The 27000-nt window shown below is 36.3% G+C and overlaps 1 protein-coding gene across 1 annotated transcript in view; it reads right to left on the bottom strand.

Moving 5' to 3' along the window:
- GOLGB1 (golgin B1) overlaps window positions 1–26338 on the bottom strand; it is a 98631-nt gene extending 72293 nt beyond the window's left edge. Inside the window, exons 1-7 of the mRNA XM_080819093.1 lie at window positions 26102–26338; window positions 7211–7305; window positions 6296–6448; window positions 5953–6105; window positions 5537–5665; window positions 2802–2927; window positions 494–616 (exon numbers count right to left, since the gene is read on the bottom strand). Coding sequence (XP_080675219.1) covers window positions 494–616; window positions 2802–2927; window positions 5537–5665; window positions 5953–6105; window positions 6296–6448; window positions 7211–7303 — 777 coding nt within the window. The 5' untranslated portion in view covers window positions 7304–7305; window positions 26102–26338. The remainder of the gene's footprint in view (window positions 1–493; window positions 617–2801; window positions 2928–5536; window positions 5666–5952; window positions 6106–6295; window positions 6449–7210; window positions 7306–26101) is intronic.
- Window positions 26339–27000: the final 662 nt, after the last annotated feature.

Raw genomic sequence — 27000 nt, 5'->3', positions numbered from 1 at the left:
ACTACACACACATAAAAATAAATACCTTGGAGTTAGTAGATGATAAAAACAATGAAGCCAATTTCCAAAATATACTCAATTATTTTTTTAAGAATAATCAATTTAATAAAAGACTTTATGTTTCAAAATCACTCCTTTTCCTTTAATTTTTTGGAAGTTTAAAACTAGCTTCATTGATTTGAGCTTTGGATCAGGTGTTTAATGAAGCTACAATTGGCAAACTGAAGAGAAACTGATTTCCGACTACCACGTACATTTGCCAATTAAAGCCAGCTTTTGAGTACCAACAACCTGGTTAGAGGCATAAAAGGCAAGGTAATGACAAGAAAAAATAAATATTAATATGCAACAGATGACAAGATCACCAAAAAGAAGCCAATTAAGGGGCACACTAAGACCAAGTGGAGAGCAGTATGTAAGGGTAGAAAAGTGGCCGTGATCATTTTAAATGTTAACCAAATGACAGTCATTCTACTAAGTTTTAGCAACACACCTGTTGCATCTCTGTTTCCACATCTGCCTGGGTTACTAACTGAAGAAGCTCATCTTCATGAAGACGAACTTGTGTTTCAAAGCGGGCATCTTTCTCTCGGACCACCTGCTGCATGGAACTCAACTAAAGACACACACCAAAGAAACTATACACGTTACACTCCCCGAATATTGCACAAACAAAACTCACACCCTATTCTTCCAAGACGAACACTAAGAACTGATAGGCAATAGATTTTAATCAAATTTTTAATGTCAAGGATGAGAATGCTGGAAGAGAGATAGGTATGCCTGACAGTAACTTCCCAATGTAAGAGAAATCCTATTATCAAACTCAGAAATCAGCCCAAATATAAATTCTGATTAAAAATTATATTTGCATGTTATTAGAAATGCTTAAATATACAAGAGGTATATTTTTCAAAAGTTCTGCAGAGATTAGAATATTAAAACTACAAAGTGAAATTATTTCTGCAAAGTCCTAGGCATGTTAATAGCACACACATTCAAGTGAAATTGTCATGCCCTGTAAGGCAAACTTCAAACTAAAAGATCTTTTACTCAAAATTCTCTACAACTGGAATAAATCCCATTTGATTGTGGTGAATGATTTTTCTTAATGTATTGTTGGATTCGTTTTGGTAGGGTTTTACTGAGAATTTCTGCATCCATATTCATCAAGAATGTTAGCTAGTCTTCAAAGAACTGCTTCTACCAAAGAACTTCATGTATTTCCAAATCCACACCACCTCCCCAGGCAGTTATTTTCAGCTGTCATTACTTGCTAGTTTCTAGATCATCCTCACTTGTAACTGGCTCTTAACAGAATAAAATGGAAGTAAGTTGACTGTGAGCTATTTAGTTCCAGTGTTTTAGTTTTGTTTTGTTTTGAGGATGTGGATGTCTGCAGATGAATGCCTGCTTATTTACTTCCTTTAAGATCTGTAATTGAGCATGCTCACCTGATCTTAACTTGCCCATTTTGTATTGGTCCTTCAACTATTGCTAATTTCTCAATTTGTGACATCTTGAACGGCTCTCCTTCTAGGTAGGAAAAAATCTCATAATTTTTTTGATTCTCTGAATTCTAACATTACTATGAATTTGAAATCCTGTGTTGCAAATGTATAGGCACTGGTGTCCTTCATTAGCCAAATGCATCTACACATCCTTTCCTATAAATGTACCATATTCATTTTTCTCTCTGTGATTTTGCTCAGACCATTTCCCACAAATGGAATACGTTCAACCATCTTATTGAGATTATTAGCTATCCATCACAGTTTTGCCTAAATCCTAAGTTTTCCATGTACCTTCCTTGGTTGTCACACTCATGGTAACCTCTTTGACCTCTTAAAATACTTTACATTTGTGTTGATGCTTACTATTCACTTATTCTGAATGGCTTGCATTATGATGGACCTATCAATATATTTATATTCTTGGCTTTCCATGTTTTAAGCCACTCGTAAAAATCACATTTTGTATTTCTCTATCATACATTGTATATAGTTCTTGTACATAAAAAGGATACAATAAAAGCTAACAGATAAAAGTAAGGATTTCAAGATACACTATTTAACTGTATACACAGCAGCAGGCCATCCATGGACAGAAAACATCATTAATACCATAAGTTACCAAAAAATGAAAAACACTCAATGGAAAAGACTAACTATCATGCAAAGATACTTCACAGGAAAAAAAGTTTCATAAGTCAAAAACTTTCTCAAAGGAAAAATGCAGAGGTGGGTGGTCAAAGTAGAAATTTAGAAAAACAGACAGAAGGAGTTGAGAATGCCAGTTCAAACTGTCTGATCCTGGTATCAGAAATAAATATGAGGAATATTACATATTAGTGCCATATAACACTGAATCACATAACCTATACCACTTTCTCATTATATGCCCACTAAGTAATCTTCTGATTATAATTTAACTTCCTATTAAGGTTTTACTATAGGGAAAGAATGGACATAATCATTTGTATTTCTTTTGGTTTATCTACCAGTCTCGTTCAAACAATGTGAGTCCATTCCCAAGAGACTGAAGTTCTGTGTGCTATTAAAACCAACTTTCAGGCTCGTATAACTAAGAAACAGCCATAAAACAGGCTATGGCAAATTCATCAAGGTAAATGACACTTCTAATTTCGTCTACTACTATACGCTTCTAATTTCTACTACAACATTCTAGCTACTATACTTTTATATACTGAGGTTTTAAAAAATGACTGTCTGAATTGGCTTGTCACCATTAGACTTTCATGATTCTTTATTCTAATGCTCATGAGGTACCTTCCAACCTACCTGAGCTGCTTGCTCTGCCTGCGTCTGACTGAGCTGGGCTTTCAGAGTACTAATGAGTTCCTCCTTCTCTTGGAGCTGTTGCTTCATCATTAAAAATTCTTCCATCTCTGTTGAACTCTTATCAAACTGGAGACACAGAAGGAAAAAAGTATTTATTTAAACAAAAGAATTAGCACTCCTAATTCTTTGACCTTCCTTTCTCAATTGCCCAAAATACCTACCAATATCCTTCTAATTTGCATTTAATACAAAAAAGAACTACATGTGCTGGGGTTTTTTAAAAGTAATTATCAGAATTATTTGTCAGAGGAAAACAAAAGCAACAGCAGCTCTTTTTCAACTTATCTGAATCCTCACATAGAAACAGTACAACTAAATAGTAAAACCAAAAACTCATGGACAATGTTTATAGTAAAATTCAGAAGGCAGTCCCCCAGACCCCAAAATACAACAGGCAGAGTAAACCACCAAAAGGCACAAGACCTGCATGTCATTAGCATCTATGCAAGAGGAAGCAGGCAGCAACAGAGCAACATTAATGGCCAGGAGAACAGGAAAACCCCGAAACAGCCAACAAGTTCTTACTGGAAAGCACAGCTGGCCAATCTTAGAACAGCCACTTAAACTGGCAGGGCTTCCCCATTCTCCAATACTGGGTAAATGCAAGGGGTCCAAGTAGGACTTAAAGTCTAGAACAACTTAGCTCCTCTGAATTCTCAAAACTGCCTCATCAGGGCTCTCTTCTAAGACATGGACCAGAAATAAGAAGAAACTTCTAGAAGTGAAATAAAAATTACGCAGAATAGAGATAACAGAAACAGGAGAAAAAGGTCTGTACACATGCTGTATAATTCATTATCAACTAGCTACATATGGCTCCAGAAGGCTTGAAATATGACTAACGCAAATGAGGAGTTTAATTATTAATATTATTTAATTTAGTTAATTGAACTGTAAATTATTTTCCCATTAAATACAACTATATTTCACCTTATTGCATAATGTCTAGTACTCTTAAATTGTTATACAAGTAACAAGTGTGCATGCTCTTCCTAGTATTACAAGAAACACATTGCCTAACTAGTAGGTGTCAGTGGATTCATTCAGTTTGAAAGATTTTTTCCTACACACTCATGTATCATTGTAATGTATTTATTTGAATACTTCATGCAGATAGCATGGTCACAGTTGATACTTATGCAGATCTTAAGAAAAATGATGTTTCAGCCCTTGGTTCAGTTATTAGAAAGCTTTTACATATGTCTGGAACAACTTAAGTATATTAATCTATTTTCTCAACTGGACATTTTATGAAATCTAAACAGAGAAGAAGTATTTCCAATGAGAATTTATTAATCCAAATTGAGATACAATGTAAAAATACAAACCAAATTTCAGACAATGCAAAAAAAAAACACAGAAATAATCATTCTATTAATCTCAAAAGTATATTTTGAATATATTGGACTACATGAAATACATTGTTAAAATTAATTTTACCTGTTTCTGCTATTAAATTTTAAATTCTACATGTGGCTTACGTTATATTACTATTGCACAATGTTGGTATAGGCCAAAGTGAAGGAGAGGAGAAAGAAAACCAGGAAATACAGCTGCCAAATATTTGGACACAATACAAAAATAACAACAAAAGACAGAGGTCTGTTAAGTAAAGAAAAGCTTTCCTGAACCAAGGCTACTTCCAGAAGTTTAGAAAAATTAATTGCCCACAAAAGTAAGGACTATAAAAGGGTCAAGGTCAAATTTCATACAAAGTTACTATTAAAAAAAAAAAAAGCTAAGGAGCAAAACAATATACAGATAATAACAGACCAGAGGCATGTTCAAAAAACAAATCAAAACTGTACTCTATCTCAAAATGTATTTAAAAAATTAAGAAAATTGTACAAGACACAGAAAAACAGCATAATCAGACTCAGAGAAATCAGAAATGAGGTGACTGAAATTTGGAAAAATTTAATATATATGAAAAATTTTTCAGAAAAAGAAGTTTAAACAAGAAGGAACACAAAAGTAAATAAACAGAAAGACTTAGGTGAAGGACAAATAAAGAAGAAACTTTAAAATGAAGAAATAAATAAAAAGGAATTGAAAGTAATTGACAAATACTAAAGATAATCAAAGAAGGAACATACAGATAATAGAAGTCCCTAGATAAGAAAACAGACCAAATACCACAAACTATGTAATTTTTTTTGAAGTTAATATATGATGTATTATTAGCCCCAGGGGTACAGGTCTGCGAATCATCAGGCTTACACACTTCGCAGCACTTACCATAGCACATACCCTCCTCAATGTCCATAACCCAGCCACCCTCTCCCTATCTGCCTCCCACCACCCCCCACAACCCTCAGTTTGTTTTGTGAGATTAAGAGTTTCTTATGGTTTCTCTCCCTCCTGATCCCATCTTCTTTCATTTTTTCCTTCCCTAACAAAAAATTCTTCTGAAATAAAAATATGTGAAACCATATATTAAAGGGCATACTGAATCTCCACAAACCTCAAACAAGAATGGCAAACACTCAATTACTAGACTTAGGTAGGAAGGAAAGGAAGTTGATGAGAGAAGGAAAGGGAAGAAGAAAGTAAATTGATACATACATAGGTAAATATCCATTGGCCATCTAGAAAAATGTATTTGTCATATAATAATCCACTGGATTTTAGCGATTCATCAACTTAATGACTAAGAGGTGACTTAACACCCCTACCTGTGTAGTTTGCTCTCCCTGTGCCTGGGAAAGTTGGGCTTGCAAACAGCTAATTAGTTCCTCCTTCTCCTGGAGTTTATGTTTTATCTTTTCTACTTCTGTCTCTTCTTCCGTAGAACTCTTATCATGCTGAAAATGAAGGAGATAAAGTCATTTATTTAAAAGAACTATAGGGGTGCCTGGGTGGCTCAGTGGGTTAAAGCCTCTGCCTTCAGCTTGGGTCATGATCCCAGGGTTCTGGGATCGAGCCCCACATCAGGCTCTCTGCTCCCCAGGGAGCCTGCTTCCTCCTTTCTCTCTCTCTTTGCTGCCTCTCTGCCTGCTTGTGATCTCTGTTTGTCAAGTGAATAAATAAAATCTTTAAAAAAAAAAAAAAAAGAAAGAAAGAAAATGTGTAGTATATCCCATTACCATACCTTGGAGACTTGCTCCTCTGACTGAGGTTCTGTAGGTAAAACAGTCCCTCCTTGTGCCTTCATTTCTTCTATGTGTTTATTCAAAGACGTTAATTTGGCCTTAGCATGAAGTTTTAGTTTTTTTATTTTGTTATCAGCAGCTTTTCTTTCTTCCTGTCAGAGAACAACGACAGTAAATATATAAATGTTTATTCATCATGTACCTAATACAGAACAAAAGTATTCTCAGGAGCCATCATTTTACAGTATTAGGGAAATAATCTAAGTGAAAAGAAAAATCTAAGCAAATATTGTGTCTATCTTTTATCCAATGCTTGGCAAGAAAAGAGAAAAACCACAGTACCTGTAGAACTTCATCTTTTTGCTGCAATTGAATGTCCTTCTCTCTAATTATTTCTTTTAGCTCCACCACCAACTGCTCAGCATAAGCCAGGCGCTCCAGAACATCTTCTTGTGTCCTATCATTAAATTCCATGTCAGATTCTTGGGGTAATGCCTAGTATTTAGACAAAAAGTTGCCAGTGCATCAGGGAAAGAGTATCAGTGTCCAAAAAAGAGTTTCTTCATTCCAACTTCATCTTATCTTTTGCCCATCTCATTTCCATACTTAAGAAATCTTTCCAATTCTGATCTAATAATACTTATTATCATAGCCATTAAAATCATTATTTTGTAAATGTTAAGCATTTCACAAAACAAAACATTATCTCATTTATGGTATTATCCTAATTTTACCAAAGAGAAAAATAAAAGGAAGCAAAGATAACAAACTATTATTAAGTGGAGGAGCCCAAAATTTAAATTTAAGGGAGCAGTTGAATAAAATTATCTTAGCCACTAGGAAATACTGCTTGTCTTTCAGAAAACTAAAGGACTTCTTTTGATTTCTCATGTGGCTATCAGAAAATATAATACAAGCTGTAAGAGAAGTGTTGATAAATTTACAATAGCAAACATATTTTCAAATCTGAAAGGTGCCCCAGTTCTGCCACTTATTATTCAAACCTTTCCCAGGGAACAGGATATATACCTGAGGAGAAGTTAAAACAATTCATCCAGGATTTGATTCCCTTCACTGTGACTCACAGACTACAAACATACAGGAGAAGGATCATTCATAAAGTATCAATACTTTTCTAAATCCTCTCTTCCACCTAGCAAAATGGAGGCTGCTCAAAGCCTTCTATCTTAAATTCTTTCCTTTAGAAGAACATGGAATATATGTCTCATCAGTTTAATTCAGAATAGAGCTACTCACAGGGTCTAGGGAAGCCCTCATATTCTCATCAGTGTCCTCTCCTGATAATTCATGCAAAACAACATTTGCTAATCCTGACAATCGGCTCAGCATTTCTGCAAGAAAAGAAAACACAGCAATCACTATAATGGATACAGACTTCTCATGTACTGTAACTATATCATCTATAAGTGAAATAAACTGTATAGGTGATATATATTAGACACAGAAAATAGCATGATGTCTTTAAAAATACATCTGAGTATGTACAGTGTAGTTACACAGTGTTCTTTTCGGTGGCAACTGCACTGCACTTCAATTACCACCAACATTTTCTAAATAAAATAAATAAAATACAGATATGTAATTGTTTAGTGGCAAATAATATTTTTAAAGTTATCTTTAATCCCTTTTCTTTCATCATAATTTCATTTACAAACATGAACTTCTAACATTCCTTCCCCGGCCAGCACATTATTTTCTCCTACTTTGCCAAATAAACCTATCATGCTGCAAAATTTTTCTTTTTATGCATCCCCATGAACTCCATTCTTTCAGGAGAGTTTCCTGATAAATTACGTGGTTTTGCTAAAATTTAAATATAATACTTAAATATAATATAATAAAATGTTAATATTCAAACAGCATTAAACTCATATATTAGCAGAGAAGGAAAAGGAATTTACATCAGCAACCTATGCTGCTTCTGTATGAAATTAGAAAAAGAAGAGTGAAATAAAACAAATATAAGCAGATAAAAAAGAAACTAAGGTTAGAGCAGAAACCAATAAAACTGAAAAGAGAAAAACAGAGAAAATCAATAAAACCAAAAGTTGGTTCTTAGAGAATGGGTTCAAACTTAAATGACCTAAAACGTAACACTAACAACTATATCAAGGAGAGGTTATATACAAACCTAATGGTAACCTTATACCAAAAACCACTAATAAATGTGCAAAGAATAAAGAGAAAGAAATCCAAATGTGTCACTAAAGAAAATCAGCAAACCATAACAGAGAAAGACAAGAAAGGATCAGAGAAAAGCTCCAGAAACGACCACACAAGTAATAAAATGGCAATAAATACGTATCAACAATTATTCTGAATGTAAATGGACTAAATGCTCCAACCAAAAGATACAAGGTGATAGACTGATAAAAAAAATAAAATCCATCTATATGCTGCCAATAAGAGACTCACTTCAGACCCAAAGACACAAGCAGATTCAAAGTGAGGGAATGAAGAAATACTTATCATGCAAATGGATGTCAAAAGAAAGCTAGAGTGGAATAGTTATATCAGATAAAGGGGAGTTTAAAACAAAGATTGTAGCAAGAGATGATGAATAACTCTGTATAATAATAAAGGAGACAATCCAACAAGAAGATATAACAACTGTAAATATTTATACACCCACCCAGGAGCACCCAAATACATAAAACAATGACAAACATAAAGGAACTAATCCAAAATAATACAGTAATAGCAGGGGACTTTAACAACCCACTTACATCAATGGAAAGATCATCTAAGCAGAAAATCAAGAAGGAAACAATGCCTTTAAATGACACACTGGAACACTGTGTGTGTAAATGGATGATGGGCATAAGGAGGGCACCTGTATGTTATATGCAAGTGATTAATCACTAAATTCTAACCCTGAAACTAAACTGCACTATATATATTAACTAACTTGAATTTAAATAAAATCTTGAAAGCAAAAAAAAAATCTTGAAAAGAAAGAAACAAACAAACTGGACCTTTTTTTTTTTAACACCATACAAAAAAATAAATTCAAAGTGAAATAAAGACTGTTTAATGTGAGACCTGAAACCATAAAAATCCTAGAAGAGACACAGGCAGTAACCTCTCTGACATTGGCCATAGCAACTTGAGAGATATCTCCTGAGACAAGGGAGAATAAGCAAAAATAAACAGTTGGGACTACATCAAAATAAAAAATTTCTGCACAGCAAAGGAAACATCAACAAAACGAAACGGCAACTTGCAGAATGGGAAAAGATACTTGCAAGTGACATATCCAATAAAGGGTTAATATCCAAACTATATGAAGAACTTACAAAATCCAACACCTAAAAACCAAATAATCTGATTTAAAAATGGGCAGAAGACATGAACAGACATTTCCCCAAAGAAGACATACAGATGGCCAACAGACACATGAAAAGATGTTCATCATTACTTACCATAAGGGAAATGCAAATCAAAACCACAATGAGATATCATGTGTCAGAAGAGTTAAAAATCAACAACACAAGAAACGACAGGTGTTGTCAAGGATGTGAAGAAAAAGGAAACTTCTTGCACTATTGGTGGAACACTAACTCATGCAGCCACTCTGAAAAAGAGTATGGAGGTTCCTCAAAAAGTTAAAAATAGAACTACCCTACAATCCAGCAACTGCACTACTAAGTATTTACCCAAAGGATAAAAAACACTAATTCAAAGGGATTCCCTATATTGAATCCCTGAAACTAATATAACACTACAGGTTAGCTAAGTGGAATTAAAATAATTTTTTTAAAGTTGGTTTTTTGAAAAGATCAAAAAAATTGATAAAGCTCTAGCCAGGCTGATCAAGGAAAAAAAGAGAAGACACAAACTATCAATACCAATTATGAGACAGGAAACATCACTATAGATCTAATATACATTAAAATATTATAACATACATTAAGATACTATAACACTACAAATTAACTCTATGCCCATAAATTCACTAACATAGAAGAAATGGGACAATTCTTTAAAAGATACAAGCTAACAAAACTCATTAAAGAAGAAAAAGACAACCTAAATACACACACACACACACACATAAATTCCTACATCCCTTATTATTTATTTATTCACTCATTCAGATTATGTCAATAGCTAGTCCATAAACTCTTTGAAAGTGAAAGTATTAATACTTTGTAGGAAAAATCAAAACAGAACTATACTGTACATAACACTATTATAAGTAATCATGCTAAATTTTATGTTTAATGATAAAATGTTGTTTGGCCTTTAAAAGCCTCAGCAGGGAGAAATACAAGAGCTCTTGCACAAAATAAGTACCTGAATAAAACCAATTTCTGCTAAAGTTTTCTTCTTCTCTGAGTAGTAATAATGTTTAGGGCAATCATGGTCCTTAATTAATAAAGAAGTGGTGGGGAGTTTGTTTCTGTAACAGGTTATCCTGAATAATCTAACTAGCATATAACATTTAGGAAAGACGTATGAAACAGGAAAGAAAACCACTCCTTGAAGAGCAACATAGGACCATGTATTAGTATATATGTAACTAGTAGGAAGACAACACAGGCTCACATTTAAGTAAATGGGATCATATGTAACCACTCATTCAAGCTGTGAGACTCTTAACTATAGTTAGTTTTAAAAAAAAATCACAACTCACCATTACATAGACTAAACTTTCTTTTCAACTCTAGAGATTGAATTTTATATAGTAATCATTAATGAAGGAAATGAACACCAAAACTAAAGAGTCTTTACTAGGCACAGAGATTTGCACTAATCAAAGAAAGTCATAGCAGAACCTAATTTATCAAACAAATTCACTTCATCTTCAGATTTTTCAGACCACATTAGGAACAAGCACATATACACACACACAAAATCAACCAACTGATGGGACTCTGAGAAGATGGGTGTAGGAGACAGCATGGATTGTGGATCTTCCTGAATTCCCACATAAAAACTGACAAAGCAGATAACAAAGCCAAAAACCTATATACAGCTTTCACAAAAAAACAAAAACTATGTTGCAAAATTTCCCACAAACTCTAAAATAAACACAGATATAGACAAACCACCAGCAGCCACAAGATCTGCATGTCAGTTGCTGCCCATATGGAAGGAAGAGAGAAGTGAAGGGGGATGGCAGAATGTTCCACCCCAAATATGCCATTTGGCCATAAAGATTATTTTGAGCTAAAGGTACTTGAAAAACAGCAGGTTTAAGAAGATGCTCTGACCTCCCCCTTTTTCTTCCTGAAAGCAAGATATAAAACCTCACATGGAAGATGTCCTGGGAAAGTAATTCTTATCTGCAGGGATGGAGACCTGAGGCTGAAAGGAATTTGTAAAAACAAATCTTGTCTGTGAATCCTTATCTTCCTAGTCACTTCTCCATGAGTAACTACTCCTTGTATCATTATCACAATTTACTGCTCTCTGTCCAACTCAATATATAAGTGTTCCACTCTAACTGCTTCTTTTGGTCTTCATATCGTTATGAGGGCTCCAATGTCACTTAAAATTTATACTAAATAAATCTGTATGCTTTCCCTGTTAACCTGTCCTATATAAATTTAATTCTCAGGCCCAGTGAAAAACCTTAAGGGGACAGAGGTAAAATAATGCTCCCCTATAGAAGCTGTAAGAAGTGACAGGATACCAAGAGAACCACAAAGGAGCTAGTGGATATTCACTGGAAAATGTGCTGAGCCAATTAAAGAACAGCAAATGAAAAAGAGGTATATCCTTTCTCCAACAGTACCTAAATGCAAGGAACCTGCAAGGTCTGAAATGGCTAAAGAGTCTGGGTGGGCCCCCATGAACTCTCAAAAATGAAGAGTCAGGATTCTCTTTCAGAACACGGTCTCTACTGAGGATGGAATCAAAATTCATTAAGACAGAGTCAACAGAGAACAAAGGAAGACCCAGATAAAGAGAGCTGGGATACTGGAAAAAGAGCCTGGAAATCTCAGAAATCCAATGGCCACATTTTGAACCAACATTGGAAAATAATGTAAAAGGGAGCTCTGCAAAGTAAGCAAAGCTATCCAAAATAAATTTCCTTCTAAAAATTTACCAACATTAAATTAACATAAAAATGAGCACCTGAAAAGTAACGCAATTTCCATACAAAGTTATTATAAGAAAAAGAGCAAAATAATATCCGTACAGAAAATGGAAGCATCTCAAAGAGCCATGCTCAAAATAACTCAGAACTACAACCTACTAAATCAATCAAAAGGACTAAAAGGCATTAAAAACGATATAAGACATGAAGAGCCATACATCAGAAGTTGAAAAACCCAAGACAACAGCAAGAGAAGAAAGGAACAAAGGAACCACAAAATAGAAACTATTCTAAAAAAAACTGAAGAGGAAATACTTTCAAATTCATTTTATGAGGACAGCATCACCTGAATACTGAATCCAGAGAAGGACACTACAAGAAAATTATAGGCCAGTATCCCTGATGAAATAAATGCAAGGACACTACAGGAAAATTATAGGCCAGTATCCCTGATGAAATAAATGCAAATTATAGGCCAGTATCCCTGATGAAATAAATGAAAAAAATCCTCAACAAAATACTAGCATACCCAATTCAACATCACATTAAAAGGATCATACACCATGTCAAGTAGAAGTATTCCTAAGATGCAAGGATGGTTCAACATCCACAAATCAACAAATGTGATGCACCACATTAACAGAATGAAGGATAAATATCACATGATCATCTCGATGGATGCAGAGAAAGCATTTAAAAAATTTAATACCCTTTCATGATAAAAACTGTCAACCAATTAGGTACAGAAGGAATGTACCTCAATATAATCAAGGCCATATATGACGAGCCCATAGTTAACATCACATTCAATGGCACAAAGCTTAAAGCTTTTCCTCTAAAATCAGGTTTAAGGATCCTGTTCTTACCCCTTCTATTCAATATAGTATTAGAAGTCCTAGCCCGATCAATTAGGCAAGAAAAAATAAAAGGCATCCAAATCAGAAATAAGTAAAATTGTCTCTGTTTGCAGATAACATGATTTTACATGCAGGAAACCCTAAAGACTCCACCAAAAAATTATTACAACTAGAGGTGCCTGGGTGGCTCAGTTGGTTGGGCGTCCAACTCTTGATTTCGGCTCAGGTCATGATCTCAGGAGTGTGGGATCAAGCCCCACATCAGGCTCAGCACTCAGCATGGAGTTTGCTTGAGTTTCTCTCCATCTGTCCCTCCCCTTGCTTATCCCTTTTCTCTCTCTCTTTCTCTTCAATATATATCTTTTTTAAAAAATTATTACAACTAATAAATGAATTCAATAAAGTTTCAGGATGTAAAATCAATATATAAAAATTATTATGTTCCTTTATACTAACAACAAGCTATCCCTCCTAAATTAAGAAAATAATCCCACTTATCTTAGCATTTTAAAAAAATAAAGTACTTAGGAATAAATTTAACTAAGGAAGTAAAAGATCTATACACTGAAAATTATAACACATTGAAGAAAGGAATTCAGAAAAAAACATATAAATGGAAAGATATCCATATTCACAGACCTAAAGAACATTATTAAAAATCCATACCACACTCAAAGCAATCTACAGATTCAATGCAATCCCTATCAAAATTCCAATGCCTTTTTTTTTCACAAAAATTTTTTTAAAAGTCTAAATCATATGGAACCACAAAAGACCCAGAATGGACAAAGCAATCTTGAGCAAGAGCAAAGCTGGAGGCAACATGCTTTTGGTTTTAAAATATACCAAAGCTAGATGGGTGATGAGTATTAAGGAGGGCACTTGTTATGATGAGCCCTGGGTGTTGTATGTAAGTGATTAATCACTGAATTATTCTCCAGAAACTGATATTACCCTGTATGTTAACTACCTAAAATTTAAATTTAATAAATTGGGGAAAAATATGTACCATAAAGCTATGGTAATCAAAACATTAAGGTATTTGCATAAAACAGTCATATAGACTAATGGAACAGTATAAAGAGCCCAGAAATAAATCCATATATTTATAGCCAATTGATCTTCAAAAAAGGTGCCAAGAACACACAATGGGGAAAGGACAGTCCCTTTAATAAACAGTGCTGACAAAACTGGTATCCACATGCAGAAGAATGAAACTGGACCCTTATCTCACACCACATAAAAAAATCTACTCAGGGGCGCCTGGGTGGCTCGGTCGGTTAAGCCTCTGCCTTGGGCTCAGGTCATGATCTCAGGGTCCTGGGATCGAGCCCCACATTGGGCTCTCTGCTCAGCGGCGAGTCTGCTTCCCTCTCTTTCTCTGCCTCTCTGCCTACTTGTGATCTCTGTCAAATAAATAAAATAAAAATCAACTCAAACTGTATTAAAGACTTAAACGCAAGACCTGAAATTATAAAACTAGTAGAAGAAAGCATGGGGGGAAGCTTCTTGACATAATTTCTTGGATACAACCTGAAAAGTACAAACAAAAGCAAAAAAAGACAAATGAGATTGTATCAAACTAAAAAGCCGCACAGCAAAGGAAACAACAGAATAAAGAGGCAACCTACAGAATGGGAGAAAATATTTGCAAACATCTGATAAAGGATTAATATCCAAAATACACAAGAAACTCAAACAACTCAATAGCAAGAAAACAACCTTATTTTAAAATAGGCAAAGGAACTGGACAGACATTTCTCCAAAGAAGACATATAAATGGCCAAAAGATACGTGAAAAAATGCTCGACACCAAAAATCATCAGAGAAATATAAATCAAAACTACAATATCACATCATACCTGTTAGAATGGCTATTATCAAAAAGACAACAGATAACAAGCATTGGCCAGGATGTGGAGAAAAAAAAGAACCCTTGTATACTGTTGGTGGGAATATAAATTGATACAGCTATTATAGAAAACAGTCTGGAGGGTCCTCAAAAAATTAAACATAGAACTACCATATGATCCAGCAATCCCACTTCTGGATATATATCCAAAGGAAATGAAAGAAGTATCTTAAAGAGATATCTGCAATTTCATGTTCATTGCAGCATTACTTACAATAGCTAAAATATAGAATCACCTAAGTGTCCATTGACAGATGAACAGATTAAGAAAATATGTTGCATATACACAATGGAATATCACTCAATCCTAAAAAAACAATGAAATCCTGTCATTTATGAGAACATGGATGAACCTGGAGGACATTATGCTAAGTGAAATAAATGCCAATACAGAAAGACAAATACTGCGCGATCTCACTTATGCGGGAATCTAAAAAAGTCAAACTTGTAGAAGCAGACAGTAAAATGGTGGTTGCGAGGGAAAAGTGGGTAAGGGAAATAAAAAGATGTTTGTCAAAGTATACAAACTTTCACTTACACAGGAAGAACAAATTCTGGGGATCTGCTGTATAGCATAGTGACTACAGTTAATAACATTGCATTGGATACCTGAAATTGCTGAAAGAGTACATCTTAAATGTTCTCACCACACACACAAAAGGGCAATTATGTGAGGTGATGGGTATTTTCCATTTTTTAATTAGCTTGATTGAGGTAATCATTTAACAATGTATATGTATAGAGAAACATTACATTGTACATCTTAAATATATACATTTTTGTCAATTATACCTCAATAAAGCTCAAAAATAACAACGACAATATCTACTTCCAATATTAAAACATTCTTAACAAAAATTAATAGCTAATTATAAATTTTATACATCTAACAGCGCAGCAGAGCATAAACAATAGGTATATGATAGATATGTATCAAATTTACTTGCAAACTTTGCTGAACACATGCATGTTTTCTTTGGTTTGAAATAAAACAGAAAAACCCAGAAATGAAGAGGAAACTCAAGAAGTAACTGAAAGTTTAAAAAATAATTTTGGCAATGAAGATGAAACTAAAAAATTTTTTTTTAAAAAGTAAAATGAATAATCATAATAAACCATGCCTTAAGAAAAATAGAAAGGGGCACCTTGGTGACTCAGTCATTAAGCATCTGCCTTCGGCTCAGGTCATGATCCCGGGGTCCTGGGATCAAGCCCCACATTGGGCTCCCTGCTCAGCGAGAAGCCTGCTTCTCCCTCTCCCACTCCTCCTGCTTGTATTCCCTCTCTCACTGTGTCTCTCTGTCGAATAAATTTTTTAAAAAAATTAAAAAGAAGAAAAATAGAAAGTTAAGATAAAGAATAATTTTACAGGGGTGCCTGGGGGGCTCAGTGGGTTAAGCCACTGCCTTCAGCTCAGGTCATGATCTCGGGGTTCTAGTATTGAGTCCTGTATCGGGCTTTCTGCTCAGCGGGGAGCCTGCTTCCCTCTCTCTCTCTCTCTGCCTGCCTCTCTGCCTACTTGTGATCTCTCTCTGTCAAATAAATAAATTAAAAATCTTTTTTAAAAAAGTTTAAAAAAAAAGAATAATTTTACAAATCAAAAAGAAATACCTATAAGCTAAACATGCAACTACCTTATGACCCAGCAATTTTATCTCAGAGAAATGAAATATTAAATTCACATAATACCCTATACATTAGTGCCCATAACAGCTTTGGTTGTAAAAACCCAAAATTGTAATCAGCAAAGAAGTCCTTCAACAAGAAAATGATTAAACACACATAACAAAGAATACTGCACAGCAATAAAAAGGAACAAACTACTGATACATCCACTAATTTAGATATGTCTCCAATTATGTTGAATTTAAAAAAGAGAGCCAATTTTCCAAAAGTTACATATTATATAGTCCTATTCCTATATAATATTTTTGGAATCACAAAATTTTACAAATGGAAGACAGATTAGTGTTTGCCAGTACTCAGGAAGGGGTTGGAGGTAGGAGGGTAGAAGAAGGTGGCTAAAGTTATAAAAAAGCAACACAAGGGGTCTTTGTGGTGTTGGAACAGATCAGTATCTTAACTGTGGTGGTGGATACATGAACCTACACAAGTAATAAAATTGTACAGAACTTACAAACACACAAACATACAGAGACAAGTGTACAAATAAAACAGGGTATGTACTAATGTTAGTATCCTCATTGTGATATTATTCAACAGTTTTCTAAAATTTTAACCATTAAGGGGAACAAAACAAACTGTACAAGGGATCTCTGTTTTATTTTATTACAACTGCATATGACTCTATGATTGTCTCAATTTTTAAAAAGAAAGAGAAAGAAAAAGAAATGTACTACATACAATGTGATGCCCTATAATTTGATCCTGGAATAGTTAATGGAGAAACTAATGAAATTTGAAGAAAATATGGAGTTTAGCTATGAATCAATCTTGGTTTCTTAGTTTTGACAAATGCACTTTGCTAATGTAACATGTTAACATTAGGGAACACTGGGTCAGAATCATACTGAACTCTACACTATCTTTGCATATTTTCTATAGTAAACCTAAAATTATTCCTAATAATTTATTTTTTAAAAAAATTTTAAAGTTAGGCCATAAAAAAGGAATCAGGAGAAAGTGATAAAGACTGATGAGTCAAATTCCCTGATGAAGAAAACAAAGTTACAGAAAAAACACAAACCAAAAAAAAAAAAAAACTAAACTAAAAAATACTTACCTGAAATTTTAAATTCCTGAAGTCTGAAGCTACATATTGAAAAAGCCCACCATGTAGCAGAGTAACAACCCAGAATGATCAACAAGACATTCCAGTAAAATTAATGGACTTAAAAATAATCCTTTGTGATTCAGGCCAAAAGATCATGTGTAAAATTTTTTAAAAAGAAAAGAAGATCACCCTCAGACTTTTCAACAGCAATTTGTTTGCCAGAAAAAAACTGGAGTTACAGATTTGAGATATTCAAGGAAAGAAAATGTGAGCCAAGGATTTTATTTTCAGCAAAAATGACCTTCAGATATAAAAAACGCGGAGAGAATGTTAAAAGCAAGCAAGAAAATTCATGATAAAATTTCCCATGAGCCTTTCCTAAGGTATCTATTAAAGAGAAGGCTTGAGACAACCAAAATGACTAAAGAAAGATCATTATGCGGTCCCTGGGTGGCTCAGTTGGTTAAGCATCAGCTTTTAGGTCAGGTCATGATCCCAGGTTCCTCGAATACAGCCCTGCATCGGGCTCCCTTCTCAGTGGAAAGTCTGCTTCTCCCTCACCCTCTCGTTCTGTTTGTGCTCTCTCGCTCTCATGCTCTCTCTCTCTTCCAAATAAATAACTTAAAAAAAAAAAAAAGAATCATCATCATAAAGACTGGTGGTAAGCACTAAATATATAGTTACTTGTAGAACTAAGACTGGGATGGAGAGAACATAATATTTAATGATTATATGCTCTGGCAATACATATGGCTACTGTAAAGAAAAACTGGGAGGAATGTGAATAACATATCCAAAAAGAAAAAAAAAACCTTTTAGAACTGTTTGCAATAACCAAAATTAGTGGTGGTGTATCAGTACAGTTATTCCTTGACAACTGAGTATGTGTCATGTGGAATTGAAGTAAATGAGCAATTAATAAGCATAGTAATTCTATCAGATTTTCAGTATAAAAAAAGGAAATATAGGTTGGGTGCCTGGGTGGCTCAGTCGTTAAGCGTCTGCCTTTGGCTCCGGTCATGATGCCAGGGTCCTGGGATCAAGCCCCGCATCAGGTTCCTTGCTCAGTAGGAAGCCTGCTTCTTCCTCTCCCCACTCTCCCTGCTTGTGTTCCCTCTCTCACTGTCTCTCTGTCATATAAATAAATGAAATCCGAAAAAAAAAAAAAAGGAAATACAGGTATAAAGCAGAAGAAATTAAGAACCTCAAGATAAAAACTGATCTTGAATTTGGATTGAAAGTATCAGTATGAACTTACAAGGTATTTTTACTTTAGTACTTCTATTTTCCTAGCTCTGTCCACCGAAAAGCCTTAAAAATAATGACAAACTGAGAAGCAATGAACATCTCTAGTGCCAGATTGGCATCGTGCAATGCTATTTCCCGTTAAATTTTTTTTTTCTTAAATAGCAGAGCTTCTTAGAGAAATAGCTACCAGTTCTGCAGTAGGAAATGTACAAGACGAGCCTGAAACATCTTGTGATACAAAACAGCAAGGAAGCTATCAAAAATTAACTAGAGGGGCACCTGGGTGGCTCAGTGGGTTAAAGCCTCTGCCTTTGGCTCAGGTCATGATCCCAGGGTCCTGGGATCGAGCCCCGCATCGGGCTCTCTGCTCAGCAGGGGGCCTTCTTATCCCTCTCTCTCTGCCTGCCTCTCTACCTGTTTGTGATCTCTGTCAAATAAATAAATAAAATCTAAAAGCAAAACAAAAAAAAATTAACTAGAGTCAGATGAGATCGGGAGAGAGACAAACCATGAGACTCTTAATCTCATAAAACAAACTGAGGGTGGGGGGGTGCAGGTAGGGAGAGGGTGGTGGGGTTATTTACACTGGGGAAGGTATGTGCTATGGTGAGTGCTGTGAAGTGTGTAAACCTGGCGATTCACAGACCTGTACCCCTGGGGCTAATAATACATTATATGTTAATTAAAAAAATAAAAAGTTTAAAAAATAATTTTTTTTTTAATTAACTAGAGTCATGGCAAGAGACCTGGGCGCCAAACTGGGTTGGTTCTCACAGGCCAAAGGAATAAGTGAGTTTCTAAGAAGAGCAGGAATTGCAATATATTGAAACCCATGAAAAATATTTAATTCGACAAGTTCATAATATTAAACTAGTCACCATCTAAACTAAGTATCTTGAAAACTAGCCAAGTCAAGGATTTATCTGTTCTTTTCTATTTGAACTTTACCATTCAGGAACGAATATAGATAAGAGGATCCATCTCCATATAAAATTATTCCAGCTAATAAATGAAAACAAAATGGTAGAACTGGAATATTTAGTCTATTATTTTGCATCTCCTTTTGAATTCATGGATGTAGACACTGAGCATCAACAAATGATAATAACAACAACAAAAAAATATTTTGAACCTTCTGATAAAAGACTATACCACAACCTATAGTTTTGATGGAGATCAAACCTCAGTTTGGAGAAGCCTCTGAATCCAGCTGCTAATTTGCAAGAAATGCAAAGGACACAGTAATATGCTGAATTGCCCCATGAAAGTGAAATTCTCAAAGTGTGGGAAACTCCATAGGTTAAAAAAAATCTAAGTTCTTCAACAGAAATTGTAGGGAAAAGACTTAATACATAACAAGTTAAGGGGGGGGGAGGTGGAGGAGGAGACAAGATTCACATTTGATTATAAAACTAGAGAGAAACCACAAGGAAATGATTTCTATGAAAAGAAGAACATGGAGGAGTTTCTTGGATGACTAACAAAGTTAGATTTCTTGACCTCACAGTTATGACAAGAATGCCTAATTCTTAATAATTCATCAAACTATATACTTTTTAGTGTGTTTTTTGTACTTGAGTTTTGTTTTACAATAAAAAGGTCTTTTTAAAAAATCAATTAATAGCTAGAGCTGTCCATAAGCGAGTTACTGGACTTAACCCCTGGACTTCACATACCATGACCTATAAATACCTTAATCACTGGCCATTTTCCATAATTTTCACTTCAAATTCTCCAACCAACCTCCATCTCTCCTCTATCACAGCCCTGCTATTTGCACCCACACTTTCTGCTCTAAGGAGTCTGGATCTTATTGCTACTGCTACTACCTTTAGAGCGAAATAGAAAATTACTGAGATTTCAGACATTGTGACAATGTCTGCAACCATTTTAAAACCATAGGCCCTTTAGAGAAATGTGAAACATATGCACATATGTACACATCCAAGGTGGTATGACCTAAATAAAAACTTACATATCTCACCATTAGCCCAGAACATTGTTATGGTTATATAATTTCAATTGGGAAAGTTTTTTTTTTTTTCATTTTCCAAACACACAATTAAAATTCTGAATGTTTTCTCAAACTAAAACTCCATCTTCCTCTCCCCCGCACCACTGGTATCCACCACGACTATGTGTGAGATTCTCATTCATCCTCCCTAGGAGAGTGTGTCTTCACCAGCATCCTATCAAAAATTACTGCACATGGACATATACAGATGAACATAGGACAACAATAATAGTAATGGTAACAATTACTGAGCAATATGTACCACTTTACATACATTTCTCTATAATGCTCACAAAATATACAAGATCAGTATTATCATCATCGCCATTTTAAGATAAGGAAAACTGACAGAGAAATTAATACATTTCAAAATCTGTCTGCTAACTAAGCATTACTGAATAAGATAAAAAGCTCTTCAAATGAAAAGTGGGTTACTTTTCTCACATAACTGTTTAAAACCATGTATATCTGAGGTAAGATCGTTATTAAAATGTACCATTTCAGGTCAAAGTAAAAGGAGTTTCTCATAGATTGATTCAGTAATCCAAGAGGTCCATGAGAAGGTAGGTAGTATAGTGGAAAAAGCATCAAATCAGGAGCCAGGAACTGAGTTTTCAGTTCTGGCTCCAAAAGAAAGAGGTTATACTCTGCTGGGTAAGTTATTTTACAGTTTCCTTATCTTCAAATGAAGACGACTGACAAGAAGCACTCTAATGACTAGTATTATGACTCCATGATTCAAGAGTTATTTGTATATCTGTTGACATAAAAGGAATAATATGGAAATGTAATTGGGAAAGGCATCTCAAGCACAGTTAAGTGCTTTCAGTTGTTCAAAGGTAGAGAACTTGAGGGCAAAAGAGACACTAATTAGTCATGCTTAAGCGAAATGGAGGAAGATGGATCTCCCCCTCTTTTTAGGCTCACTATAGGACAGAAATGAACAAAAGCATATATAAAAATTAGTAAAGGGAAAAATACTCATGTTCACAGTAAGAAATTTATGTAAGGAATATATGTGACTGTTGGACAAAAAATGCTCTTGCTACTGTTTTATAAAGCACCAGAATCATGAGTACCAACTTGGGAAAAGAAAAAATAAAGGGCTTCAGGCGATGGCCAACCTCCAATAGAACACTTAGGCAAATAAAACAATCTTCTAAAGTCATTGCTGGCCACACCTTCCACAAATGCTGCCACAGGATCTCAGCACTTGTATGTTGAGGTGGCACCTGGAATTTAATAAGCATTATTTTCTCACAGTCTTCACTTCTTGCTATATATAATTATTCTCAAAATACCCACTTGGCATGGAGCATAATGCCAGGAGCCACAAAAATATAAAATGAAATATAAGGCATGCCTCTGAGCACAGAGAACTTAGTACAAAGGCATTGGAAAATAAAGGCAGCAACTGAAGACAGTGCATGCCTGGGAGCTCATCTGTTTGCTTTGGAATTTAAATCACGTTTCCCAAAGAAACAACACAGAAAACGGTGAAATCTCCAAGCCACTCCTCTAATTTATTTAATGCGTACTTGGTTAAGCCTCAGTAGTTTTCCTTAATTCTCAATATGATTCTCAATCAGTTTGAGGATCTAAGAGGATATGATGCCAGATAGCAGGGGAAAAGCATATCCAATATTATGACATAATTTTACAATTACAAAATGAAAAGCTAATATTTATTCATTAATAAATTTAGAAGTAAATGGTGGTTAATAATTTATATACACAGCACTATGCACTAAGTACTGTTTCAATAGCTTTACATATAAAAACTTAATCTATCTCACTACTTTTTTTATTATTAAAACAAACCCAACAAGGATGTACTATCAATATCTCCAGTTTTATTAAGCTGAGTAAACTACAACATAAAGGAGATTAATTTGACTAGTCACAAAGCTCCATAAAGCTTCTTGGTTGGAGGAGATAAACAAAAGATAATCTATTTTCTCAGTAACCTCATCACCCAACATTCTTCACTGGGGCTGAAAATACAGCTGGGGCCATGAGAGCACTCATATACTTACATATACTTATACTTCTACAAGCACTCTTTTTTGAGCAGTACATAAACTAAAATAAAATGATTCAGAGTGGTATGGCCCAAAGAATCCCACGTTTATACCACAGATATGTTCACACAAGGGCACAAGGATACACGTACATGTTTGTGATGTCTAATAACTGAATACAACCTGATGTCCATCAATAGGGGACACGCTAAATACATTTCAATATTTCTACAGGGAATGCTGCACAGCCTTTTAAAAGAATGAGGTAGGTTAGGGATGTCTGGGTGGCTCAGTTGGTAAAGTGCCTGCCTTCGGCTCAAGTCACGATCCCAGGGTCCCAGGATTGAGCCCTGCATTCCCCTGCCTGGTTCTCCCTCTGCCTGCTACTCCCCCAGCTTGTGCACATTCTCTCTTCCTCTCTCTCGATCCCTGACAAATAAATAAATAAAATATTTTTAAAAAGTAAATAAAAGGGATGATATTAAAAAAAAAAGAATGAGGTAGTTTAATACTTATGGATAGAGAAAAATATAGTATTAAGTGGCAAAAGAAAGGTGGAGAACAGTATGTGTATCATAATCCCACTTGTGGGAGAGAAAAAGGAGGAGGATATATGTGTTTGAGTATGATCAGAAAGTTTCTTAAGAAACAAATTATCTATAGTGCTTTACTTCAGCAAAGAGGAGAACAGGAAAAAAGGTCAGAAGAAAGAGATTTTTGTTGTTATATTATATTCTTTTTTATTGAATTTCATTTTACCAAAAATACATATTGCTGATTTTTACATGGCTTAATTAAAAATAATAGTATTATTGAGCCTAGCCTCTTTTTTATGTAGTGGTTCCTAACAAAAGACTGGTATGTAATGATCAGTGATGAGATAAGTTCCAAGTGATTTATTCCTTATACATTTTTTTAACCAAAAGAAGTTTATAAATGATTTTTTTTATAAATTAGTAAAATCAATATCCCTTTAATTAATCCATTAATGCGAAGGGGGGGAAAGGAAGGAGCCTTTAAGAGTCAAACAGAAGGGGAAAAAATTATCACCTAAAGATGGTTTTTATGGGGGCACCTGGGTGGTTCAGTGGGTTAAAGTCTCTGCCTTCCACTCAGGTCATAATCCCAGGGTCCTGGGATACAGCCCTGCATCATCGGGCTCTCTGCTCAGCGGGGAGCTTGCTTTCTCCTCTCTCTCTGCCTGCCTCTCTGCCTACTTGTGATCTCTGTCTGTCAAATAAATAAAATCTTTTTTTTTAAATAAATTTTATTTATTTATTTGACAGAGAAAGATCACAAGTAGGCAGAGAGGCAGGCAGAGAGAGAGGAGGAAGCAGGCTCCCTGCCGAGCAGAGAGCCCGATGTGGCGCTCGATCCCAGGACCCTGAGATCACGACCAGAGCCGAAGGCAGAGGCTTCAACCCACTGAGCCACCCAGGTGCCCCAAATAAATAAAATCTTAAAAAAAAAAAAAAAAAAGATGGTTTCTAGGAGGTTCTATCCCAGAAGAATAGAGGTCCCAAAAAAAAAAAAAAAAAAAAAAAAGGTTCTCCCATCCAGTCTGAAGGTCCTTATGATTTTTTTTTTTAAGATTTTATTTATTTATTTGACAGAAAGAGATCACAAGTAGGCAAAGAGGCAGGCGGGGGGGGGGGGGGGGGAGGGAAGCAGGCTCCCCGCTGAGCAGAGAGCCCGATGTGGGGCTGAAGCAGGCTCCCCGCTGAGCAGAGAGCCCGATGCGGGGCTCCATCCCAGGACTCTGAGATCATGACCTGAGCCGAAGGCAGCGGCTTATCCCACTGAGCCACCCAGGTGCCCCTGAAGGTCCTTAGATATGTAAACAACCTTTTTGTAAAATAAGTATATGTGCTGCAGAAGCAAGCACGTTTTTGTAAAATAAGTAAACAACGTTATGTGGTCCCCAAATTGGGTTGGGAGTGTCCTAGAGAGTGGGCAAGAATTTACTTTCCATCCTTTTAAATATGTTTTTGTATATGTTTACTGTGCTGTGCACACTATTACTCATAATTAAATATATTTGGAATATACTTGCTCAAAAATGTTTTATTGATAGGGTGTGTAAAAATGTTTGTGAACTACTGGATATGGTTAAACAAATGTAATGCAGTGAAGAGGAAAGCATTAGATGTTCACTCCATGGTCAAGGGATGAAAACTAAAAGCTGAGAAACTATCAGTGTATAATATTTGCAACTTTTTAGTTCTCTTTAACTTTTCCTACATCTATTCCATGACCAAATCCTGCCATTTCCAACCTAACATTTACTGGGTTTGACTATTCATAGTAATTCTGACCATACAAATTTAATTATGTTTCTGGAAAGGCCTCCGAGACTCTCTGTACAGAGTATTCCACTGCCATCTTTCAAAGAACTTTAAGATTCTTTAAAAGCTCGGAAAGCTTCTCACAATCGCCAAAAGTGAAAGTACTTATGCAGTGACTTTAGATGTCTCTGTCCCACACTTAAAGTCCTTTCCCCGTAGACCAACTGGAACTCTTTAAATAAGTCAGACAAATATATTCCTCATTTGTCAAGGGACTCACCCTCCCCTTCCCCCTACACAGCACTCTCGTTAAGCAGATAAATATCTTGCACACCACCAAATCAAGTTCTTTTTCCTCCAGAACTTTCTTCAGGGTTCCCTTTCCTCTAACTGCCTGCCCACCTCTGAATTCCTGGGATTTTAGTGCTGATGGCATAGCCAAGATCATTCCTCTCCCCGAATCTCACCAGCAATTCATTACCAGGATCGTTTGACAGGCACCCTTTCTGTGTTGTATCTCCACTGTTTCTGTGATCTCCGCTTTCAGGAGCTTTGATTCCTTTGGGTCCCGCCTCTCTTTCCCGACCTAAGTTTGTTTAGGGCCTGAACGCAGGGGCCGGGCAGGTTCTCTCCGACGTCAGCTACTGCGTAACTAGGGCGGCCTAAGCAGGCCGCTCACGGAACGGGGCCGAGCGGACAGGACTGACCCGAGAGCCCCTCCGTCGCCCCCGGAGAAGAAACGTCCTGGGCAGGGGGCAGACCGCGCCTATGTGCCTCGAGGCCGCGCAGGAAGACCCCGAAGCCCTTCGACGGGGCCAGTCTGCTCGTGAGCAACTAGAAGTAGGCCTGGTAGGTGAGGGGAGGCGTGTGTAGGGCCGGAATCCGGACTGAATCAGGAAGAGGAGGGGCAGAGAAGCGACCCGAGAGTGGCCGCTTCGGCAGCCCCTGCGCAGGGGTAACCGTTAAAAAGACTCAAGGAAGGGAGGAGTTGGGAAGTATCCCTCACTCACCTGGAAGAGGCTGCGGCCGGAGGCACCAGCTGCCCCCTTCCAAATTTAAGCCACGTCAGCTCGGGAATCCCGTCAGCGACACCTACCACCGCCGCGCCCCGTCAAGGGACTCAACCACTCGCAGTTGGGACGGAAGATGGGATTAGGGCATGAACCAATCCCGGCTATCGGCGGAGCGTTACCAGGGAGACCAGGCACGCCTTGTTTGTAACTAACCCATCAACAATGACGGAAACCAATCAACGCCAGGAAATTCTCTGCTTCCTCAAAGAAAGAGCCAATGGTCTCTAAACAATGGAGGAGGGGCGGAGTCAAACGTGAGCAAGTGTTCCGGAAGAAGATCTGCGGGAGAACCGGAAATGCCGGGAGGGCGGGCCTTCTGCGGTTGGTCAGGTGTTAAACAGTGTGAAGGGGCGGGTTGCTCGCTCCAGTGCCCTTGCGTTACTGGTGGTGACTCGCCAAGATTACACCTTGGGCTTTTGCGGAGCCCCGTACTGCGAGTACCAGGTGTCATAGGACTGTTGAATGAACTTTGAGAAGGGAGTGGGGATATGGCTTTTGCTCTTGGAATCGTAAAATATCAAGAACCCCAAAGTAGGTCGTCAAATGTGACTTTTTCATTTTACTGACAAAAAATAAGAACCGGAATAAAGGGAGTCACCCAAAGATAAATGGTGACTTGGAGATTAGAACTCGGACTAGAACCTGGCAGCTTCATGAAAGAGAATCTGAGATGTCTCTAAGGACACGAGTGGGAGAATAGGGAATACTACCAGAAAAGTGCCTCCGAGGGAGTGACTTCTGAGCTGGGGCTTAAGCAAAAGGTGAGATTTGAGGTCCCAGGTCTGCAGTGGGAGTCAGTGAGAAGCTCCAGTAATTGTCACCGAAATCATGCATGC

The sequence above is a fragment of the Martes martes genome (genome assembly GCF_963455335.1).
Source record: "Martes martes genome assembly, chromosome: 1".
Lineage (NCBI taxonomy): Eukaryota > Metazoa > Chordata > Mammalia > Carnivora > Mustelidae > Martes > Martes martes.
The sequence above is the reverse complement of the archived record's forward strand: the minus strand, read 5'-3'. Positions and strand labels throughout refer to the sequence as shown.